At 36.7% G+C, this 9284-nt stretch overlaps 1 protein-coding gene across 1 annotated transcript; it reads left to right on the top strand.

Annotated features, from left to right (window-relative positions):
* The first annotated feature begins 3648 nt into the window (after positions 1 to 3648).
* cd74a (CD74 molecule, major histocompatibility complex, class II invariant chain a) lies at positions 3649 to 7880 on the top strand. The gene is made up of 9 exons (XM_081611381.1): positions 3649 to 3850; positions 5294 to 5466; positions 6177 to 6271; positions 6399 to 6455; positions 6532 to 6615; positions 6721 to 6799; positions 6899 to 7099; positions 7191 to 7253; positions 7349 to 7880. The coding sequence occupies exons 1-9, from the start codon at positions 3762 to 3764 to the stop codon at positions 7363 to 7365; spliced, it is 858 nt and encodes a 285-aa protein (XP_081467507.1). The 5' UTR covers positions 3649 to 3761; the 3' UTR covers positions 7366 to 7880.
* Positions 7881 to 9284: the final 1404 nt, after the last annotated feature.

Consider the following 9284-nt stretch of genomic DNA (forward strand, 5'->3'; position numbering starts at 1 on the left):
AACCTTAACTTCCTGTTAAGTTGAGATATTCCACGAATCACTATGAGTACAAGACATTAAAAAAACACACACAAATGCTGGAATTCAAATTTAGCACTAAATCTCAATTCATGCCACGTTTCGCTTGCTCACAGCAGAAATAACAGAAAAAGACAACAAACTAAAGCTGGCAACACATCAGAGGACGAGTAAAGGACGAAAGTAAAGGACTGTGAACATGAAAAGTATTTTAAATCATTTTTCAAATAAATTTTTAACCTCCGATGGTGCCTAAAGAGTGAATCGCTTCACAGAGATTTATAAACTATTTATTTCCAGTTGGATGAGAATCAATCTTGTGAAAGCCTTGACTCTATTTTACATTAGTGTTTATTATAAAACTAGAATATTATTTTGGTAAATGGATTCAATAACAGCTGTGACAGATATATTATCTTAGACGTCAGGACACATGGAGTTAAAGCAGGCAGGGCAGATACGACTGCACATAGGGGAAGATATTTCTTGTATCTTGACAGCTGGTTTAAAGGAAATGTAGTTTATCTTTTGTTTTCAGATAACTTCAGGAAGTAAAAACAACTCATTTCCTCAAAATCACACAAGAGACGTCAACAAAAGACAACGCAAATTACATCTTATATTTCAAAGTTTTTGTATGGTCTCACCACCGTGAAGTACCAAGTGTATGGTCTCACTTGGTACTTCACATGTACCAAGTTTGTCAGACTTACAGAGTTCACACTCTGTAAGTCTAATTCCTTTTTTTAGGGAAAAACCCAAAAGCAGGCAAAAGCAGAACAGTGACATGAAACAGTGATTCTTGAGAATAGGGACAAAACAGGTCCATTGGATAAAGCACAAAATTTGAATAAAATATACACAAAATATAATTTTTTCAAATATCTGACTAAACTAACCTGGGTCATGCGAGCACAACAATGTATATTTTCCAGGTATTTGCTGAATGTTTTTTATTTTAAACATTGTAGTCAGTGGATGATGCCTGTAAAAGCCCTTGTCCAGGAGCAGAACTCAATACATTATAATAGTTTAAAACTATTAAAGAAATCCTAAAATTATATATTATGACTATTAAGTATAAGCGAGTGAGCGTCGCTCCGTCACCCTGACGTTCCTTGCCTCGAGGGGGAGGGGGGCGATCTATGTTTTCGCATCCACCTGAATAATGTGTAGTTGCGCCACTGCCTCCTTCAGAATAACATCATATAAATTGAGGTAATTTGGCATTTCGTCAACTCCGTCAGATGTCAACTCCGTCAGAGTTTTTGTGACTATTTCAGTGAAATTGTTGTCAAATCTCACTTAAATGTGTAATTAATTCATTTTAATGTATTTTACATAAATTGCATTACTTCACATATACCAAGTTTGTCATTTTACTCACTAGTTTGTCACCACCTTCAGTTCTGTGTCAACTTCGTCATGCACTGTCAAATCCATCAGATGGACTTTTTGTTGTTTTTTGTTTTAAATAATATTTATTTTGTTTCTTGAGAAGCATTTGTCTGCAAAATGAGTAAAAATATCACTATTAGGGTCATTAAAAGTTATTTTTTATTTATTTTTGTCAGATGGTGATGACAAAGTTCTGGGTCAGGTCCATTAAAATTTTTTTATTTTTTATTTTTATGTTGCAACTGGGAGCCTGTACCTTAGCATCTTTACATTTCCAAAACATTATTTGTGATATTTGCATACATAAGGTTGAGAAATAACAAAAAAAAATTATGGGAAAATTAAAACCCATTTTGTCCGTATTCTCAAGAATCACTGGAAAACATTTAGTCAGCCAGGAAGTCAATGTACATACGATCACTTTTTGAAAGAGAGCCGTCACAAATGGCTTCACGCAAAACCAATAAAACTGCAATACTGCGCAAAACGTTTAAACCACCGCTGATTTCTGTTTTTCTTTGCTTCCTACGAGTAAGGCTTTTATGTAATCTTTTAGAAAGGTCTGCATCACTGGTTCTGATTTTCTGAAAGCCTCCCATAATTTTCAGTAGATTTGTCCTGCTTTTTCACCCTTTTTTTTCTATACAGTCCCCAATGATGCATTTATATTATGCAGATCGTTTTCCTTGAAAGTACAAAAGAAGACGTGAAGAACAAAAAAAAGTGAAGAACAAAAAAACAAAACACATAAATAAAAATAAATTTACAAGTAGTTCCTGTAAGTCACAGCTTTATGAAGTTAGAATATAAAAATGAGGCCAAGACGTGACACAGGACCTGAAAGAAACCTCATCCATGCACTGGGATTCTCAAAAAGTGAAACAACTTCCTCTGTTGGTTTTTTGGATTCCATTTTGTGGTAACCAGAGAATTTACTAACAATATTCGTATCAAAAGGATATGAACCCTGATATTCATATGTAGTAGTTGTCGAATTACTATTTTAAACTAAAGTAGAGGGTTTGTTGGAACTTTTTTATAAATAATCTCAAAATTATTCATTTCAATGGAAGAATTAGGCTGAAGTAATTTATTAATTTCCCCGAAATGTTTCTTCTGACTGAAAGAATATCAGAGTTTTGGAGAGACCAACTGAGTCTCGACTTGAAGCCATGTTGTCTGAAGCCACAACATGGATCTGGTAATGACCCAACTTAACCACCTTCCAGCTGCATGCTGACAAACCAGTGCTAATTGTTCTAGTATTTCAGTAACAAAGTAACTAATGCTGGCAATCTAAGTTAAAACACAGCCTACAGTTTCACATTTTATGCATTTAAACACTTAGAATACATTGCATATGAGCAATGTATTCTATTGCATATGAGCAATTTAGTGAGACACAAACAATCAGAGGTGCACTAAGCAGTTTGTTTCTGCACCTTTGACTAAGTTTTAGGGGCATTCATGTTGAATTGAATTTTCAGGTTGGGATTGGTGAGAACCATCCAACTTTCCTACATAGAAATAATTCATGTTTACTGGACCCTGACGACCTTGCACAATTCTAATAGAAAGCGGAAGTTAAAAAAAAAAAATTGTTTATGTCAGAAACTGTTGGAAAAAGTTTCCAAGTTTGTAAGAAAAACTTTAAAACAGCTTCCGATAGTCTAAGAAACTGTATGAAAACCACTTCAAAGGATTAATAGGAAGTCTGGCTGCATGGTAGAAAAGTATAAAGGCATCAAGCATGAATGTGGACTTGTACACATAACGTTGGTTTAGAAAAATTGCACTATACCTTCATTTCTAATATAGAGCGCTAGTTTTGATAGCAAAGTGCCATAGTTGTTCTGATATCGTCATATTGCAGGCATGGTGTCATTTTTATTGGCTCTTTGCTTCCCTTTCTTTTGACCATTCATAAATTTATGAATAAAAAAAAAGTACATCATACAAACGTCACACATTTCATAATTTCTCCACCATTCAAGTGACATTCACAATACTAAGTTATTCTATAAAGCTAAAAACTCTAAAACCACTACATGTAATGAGAAGTAATAGAAAACTCCAGATCTGAAGACAAAACCACCGTCTTCTCGCTGTTGTCTGCCTCTATCAACTGGTGATGATGTGATGAACGACCAATCAGAGCTCACCCCGCTGATCCATCCCACAAGTTTTTATTTTTTATTTTTTTTTATTTTTTTCAACAGTGGCACTTTCTTACCTTCACTGGAACCCATTTAGTCCTCCTTCCTCATTCTGAGGGGAATTTATACTTTAGAGTGCGTGGACAATTCTTCACATTGATTCTCTGACGGAGCCGAGACACAGAGAGGATGGCCAACAATCAAGAAGATGCTCCCCTGGCCAGAGGAAGTGTTTCTGGCAGCCATGAAGTCCTGGTTAACAATGCAGGGCCCAGAGGGTGAGAGGAACTAATCATGCATTCGTTTTTATTTACAACACAAAATCTTTTTTGACAAAAAAACAAAAAAAAAACCAAATCTCATTAACATCGTATTTAGTTGAAAGGGGTATTTGTTCATTTATCTAAACTGGGAGAATTTATTCTATAATATAACAAGGAAGACCCCAGTCTGCACATTTCCCTTTATTTTAGAGGATTGCGTGCAACAGATGCAACATATTTCCCTTAGTTTAACGGAGTAATCAACTGATTTATATTGTATGATTACTAAATAAAAAGTGTTATCTTTCTGATTTCTATTTCAGATCTTAAAAACCAAAGAAGCCCCTATATCTCATTAATATTCTGGAAAATCTGTATGTTTAAAAAAAAAATCTTTATTTTAGTAGTAAAAAGAATGATCTTAACTGAAGGTTTCTTTGATGTGCGAAGAGATCTGAGTTCTACCAAGTAACTAGTGACGCTATCACTTGGATTGGCAAGACTCTCTTTTTTCACTGTTAATATATATTTTTAGTATATTAAAAGGGATTATTTGAACATGTAAAATAAAATTATCGTCAAATTGAATAAATGTTAAGAATATTTGTTAAAGAAAACAACTTCTATCCATCTGAAGTAGTCCTTCAAAAATGCTTACATAAACTTCCGCTTTGTACCAGAGATGGAAATCTGCCTAGCAACTACTGATGGTCACCTGCTATTAGCGGAGCGTGAAAACAGACAAACGAAACAGATACCCTACATTTTCGTTTTTCTTTGTTCGTTTTTGTTTTTGTTGTATATAAACCACAATATTGGTAATAGTAATTTTCCTGGTTATTGTTTATCTAGTTATTATTTAGATCAAGAAGGTGCTCTTCAATAAACATCACTTTTTAAATGTAGAGCAGTAGAATGGAATAATGTATAAACGAATGTATAAATTAAACCACTAAAAATATACATAATCTAAACAAATATGAGAATAACAGAGACACATCACAGAACTAATTAAAAGTGTCTTCTTGGGTTATTTGTTTATTTCATTTTTAAACAGTTTTTAAAATTTCCTAGCTTTACTTAAAGTTGCTTTGCTTGTATTTTATTTATTTACTTACATTTGATATGCATTTCTCTCCTAAAGTTAACAAAGAAAAAGCTACAGTCACATTAAAAAAAAAAGAAAGAAAAAAAGTTTGGCTGACTCATGCAATGGGTTTTTTTCTATGTATTCTGGACGGTCCAAAGTTCTAATATATCTCTTGTGAAAGTGTCTTCTCGTCTCCCCAAAGCTCAGACCACTCTTTCGGAAATCCCTTTGAGTCACTTTGTTAATATGTGGGTGGTTAAAATACACCGTGTTTTGTTTTTTATTTCTTTATTTTTTTTCTGTTTATCCTCCTGTCATGGTGTGATTCTTTTTAAATTATCAATATTTTACCTTTGTTTTTTTTGCAGTGGCTCCAACAGCCGTGCCCTGAAGATCGCTGGCCTGACCACGCTGGCATGCCTGCTGCTGGCCAGCCAGGTCTTCACCGCTTACATGCTCTTTGACCACAAGCAGCAGATCCACACCCTGACGAAGAGCTCCGAGAGGATGAGCAAACAGATGATTCGAGTATCTCAAGGAGGTAGGAAATGACTGTGAATTTTCTTATAATCAGACAGAGTTAGGAGTCAACAGCTGAAAAGGGAAGTGAGAACTTTATCTGGAAAGGCGATTTGTTTTTGTTTTTTTTGACTGTGTCACAAATAAAATTGGTGTGATGATTCGTGAAGGGGAAAAACCGAGTCATTTCATATTTGATGTTATACTGACACTTTTTTCAGCCGTTCTAGCTAAAAGTTGTTTGTTTGTAGTTAATAGAAAGACTCATACAGGAAGGCTGCGAAGCCATTCGCTTCCTGGATAATTATCGTTTTATTCATATTAATCTTCTGATTTTCATGTGAGCTCTGCAGTACTTAAGATTGTGTTCTGGGTTTGTTTGTTTTTTTGTGATTCTCTGGAGTTTTAAATGTTTTAAAAGGTTTGATAGGCTGACCACTCCACTGTTCTATGTTTCCCTTATTTATGTATAATGACTCTCAATGTGGTTCACTGTAGCCCCAAATCCTTAAAATGTCTTTGTAACTCTCCTGACAGACAGACACAGACGAGAACAACCTCGTTTCTTATCTATACTTAAATTTTTTCAGAACAGATCGCAAGTTTTTGCAATTTGAGCCCTTTTAGCTTACTTCATGTGGTCAAATCGGTTCCATTAAACTGATTTTATCTAAAAAAGTATTTAGTGATCTTTGCTCTAACTGGACTGGTTTTGTCTTGGCTGTTCCTCAGGTGTTGCCCCCGCCAGGATGGCCATGCCCATGAACAGCCTGCCTCTGCTGGCGGATTTCACCGAAGACGACACATCTTCCAAGACACCCTTGACTGTGAGTTCACGCCAACATTTCACAAAAAAAAACAAAAAAAGAAAAACAAAAAAAAACATATTAAATGTGACAAAAAATACAGCTATTAGATACTTGGATTTTAAACACGGACTCTTATTCCCAACAGAAAGTGGAGGACACTGCCATCGTCAGTGTGGAGAAACAAGTCATGGATATGATGAAGGTACGTTGCACTCAGAAACTTGTGGTTCCTCTGACTGTTTTAGACGGATTTTTAAGCGCATATCTGTTTCGAGCAGGACGTCAGCCTGCCACAGTTCAACGAGACCTTCCTGGCCAACCTGAGGAGCCTGCAGCAGCAGATCAACGAGAGCGAGTGGAAGGTGAGGCTTCCTGCTTGCCAAAGGGGAACCCACCCCAAGAAATTGTGGTTATTTAAATTAAAACAAACTTTTCATCATGCATTTTGGATGTGTTGTCCTCTGCAGAACTTCCAATCCTGGATGCGTTACTGGCTGATCTTCCAGATGGCCCAGCAGGAGCCTGCAGGCCCCACCCCTCAGCCAGGTTACTGCAACTTTCTTCCATTCAGTATCTTCTCAAACATCCATGCAACCCACAGTTTTTAATACTGTTTTTTTTTTTTTTGTTGCAATGTTTGGACAGCCTCTCTGATCAAGACCAAATGTCAGATGGAGGCCACACCTGGAGTGGGAAAGATCGGCGCATACAAGCCCCAGTGTGACGAGCAGGGCCACTACAAGCCCATGCAGTGCTGGCACGCTACCGGCTTCTGCTGGTGTGTGGATCAGTCCGGCAACCCCATCCAGGGCACCACAATTCGCGGCCGCCCTGACTGCAACCGAGGTAGCAAACTCAGATCAAAGGTCAGATTCTTATGTGGTAATTTCAAAAGATGACATTTTGATTACCTCCTCTTTTCATAAATTGAACGTAGGTGCCGGATTTCGCCGCATGATGGTCGCACCAAGGATGATGCAGAAGACCTTCCTTGAAGAGGGTGCGGTGCTTTGATGACGTTGTTTTATCTAGTCACCCTAACGTTTTGCGAGAATGTGTGGTTGTGATAAACTGTGTATTTTTTTTGTCTTTCAGACGGAAAAGTGAATTAAGAGAAAGCTGGAAGCAAAGCATTTCTTCTTGCTAGGCCTATCTTTGCAGACTCATGAAACTGGTTATTTAAAATTGGACGCTATTATCCGAATCGTAGCAGTTTAACTTCAAAACGAGCTTCCTTTCCACTTAATCACATCATGCTATACATTTTACTATCTGCTTGGAATAAAATCAGTAGAGGCCTGTTACATTAATGCTTTTAATATCTTTTCATTGGGTGCCTTGATTTACACTGCATAAGATTGATCATATCCTGTGAAATATTAATATGTATTTGCTTGAGATTAATGGTTAAATGGTTGGTTCACCCAAATAAAGAACATATTTGATTTATAGTTCCAGTTTCATCTGCCTAACTCTGAGTCAAACTGTGGTTTTTCAACTGCAAAAATGTTTAGCTCTCATAATTTTGGTGAACCTGCCCTTTAAAGAATGGAAACGCGAGGAAGTGTTTTTTTTTTCTTTTAAATGTAAAAGAAGTGGCAATAAAGATTTTCCTCTACAACAATCACATTATTTGTCCCAAAGTCTTTAGATCATACAGCTGTTAAAGGTATTAATGAAATAAGGCCTGAATAAACATATTAGTGATTAGATGCAATTGCATTGCTACTTCCTGGATTCTGTGTTGTCTGTTTGTAGTTTCTATGTCGCTTGCAGCTCACTTAAAACTTAACATTGACCAACTGACATTATGTAACAAACATCTATCAAATCTGCATTTCAACCTGGAAAGACTCACAAAGAGAGAGAGAGAGAGAGAGAGAGAGAGAGAGAGAGAGAGAGAGAGATTAGAAAGTCTAATTGACAAATGAAAATCTTTGGCGCTTGGACCCAGGAGGAAGACGTTACGCTGGTAAGATAATGAGCTGCTGTGTTTGTAGATTAGTGACGTCGTTCCCCACCTTGGGCCCGGACGCTGGTGGTAGAGAGGATGCTGAAGACTGATTGGATGTTGAAGAAGCCACCAGCTGAAGGTGGAGGAGGGGTGGAGGAAGGTTGGAGCTCAGCCAAAGAGCGGAAGCAGGTGAACAGCTGGACCTTATCACGGGAGCGAATCGGGGCGCATGACGAGATGCTTGGCTGAGCAGGTGCGATGAATAGAGTCTTCCAGTTTGAATTTACGCTTCACCAACTACCATTTCTCTGAATACGCGAATGAAACCGTTTCCTGTGTCACTTCGCCGGAGCTTCCTCTGCTGTCGGCTAAAAGAAGACCGTTCAGCTGCTGAATGAATGCTCACATTTCAACTTCAAACAAGTTCTTTGTCCTCAATTGTAGTGATTTTTACTGACAGCAGTGCTTAAAAATACTTTTTGGAGTTTACAATGTTTCAATTGTCTATAGAGTGGAGAGGAGCCCCAGAGTCAACAGACTGTGCTAGAAAATATAGAAATTTAACCTCATTTGTTTTAGTCTTCTTGATACTTAATGCACACAAGGACCATTTTCAGGATTGTCCAAAATAATGTAAGCGTATGAAGAGGAGAATTTGTGACTGTGTTAGCACCGACCTTTGATTTGACTTAAGGTGGGAGTTTGTAGCTCATTAAAACTCCCACTTCTTGCCAAACCTACACTTTAAAAAGGAATTTTGTGAGGCATTCAATTCTAGCTGCTACAAGTAAGATATTGCACACAAGCATACTAGATTATAAATGTAATGTTCACTAGTAAATACATTCTAACAACAATAATTACTTTTTGTAACAAATCATATTTAAATATTTTAATTATAAATCAATGTTTACAAGATTTTACTCAAATTTGTCTTAATAAAATGTCTGGAAACTGTTAAATCAGTTTGTTTTGTCAGTGTCTCCAAGAACTAATTTACCTTGTGTTTTGATTCATTTTTATTTTATGTTTTTCTTCCGACACACAAGATGAAAGTATAATATTCTCTCTGATTCA

This window comes from Poecilia reticulata, chromosome 10, assembly GCF_904066995.2.
Source record: "Poecilia reticulata chromosome 10, P_reticulata-male-v2, whole genome shotgun sequence".
NCBI classification, from domain to species: Eukaryota; Metazoa; Chordata; class Actinopteri; order Cyprinodontiformes; family Poeciliidae; genus Poecilia; species Poecilia reticulata.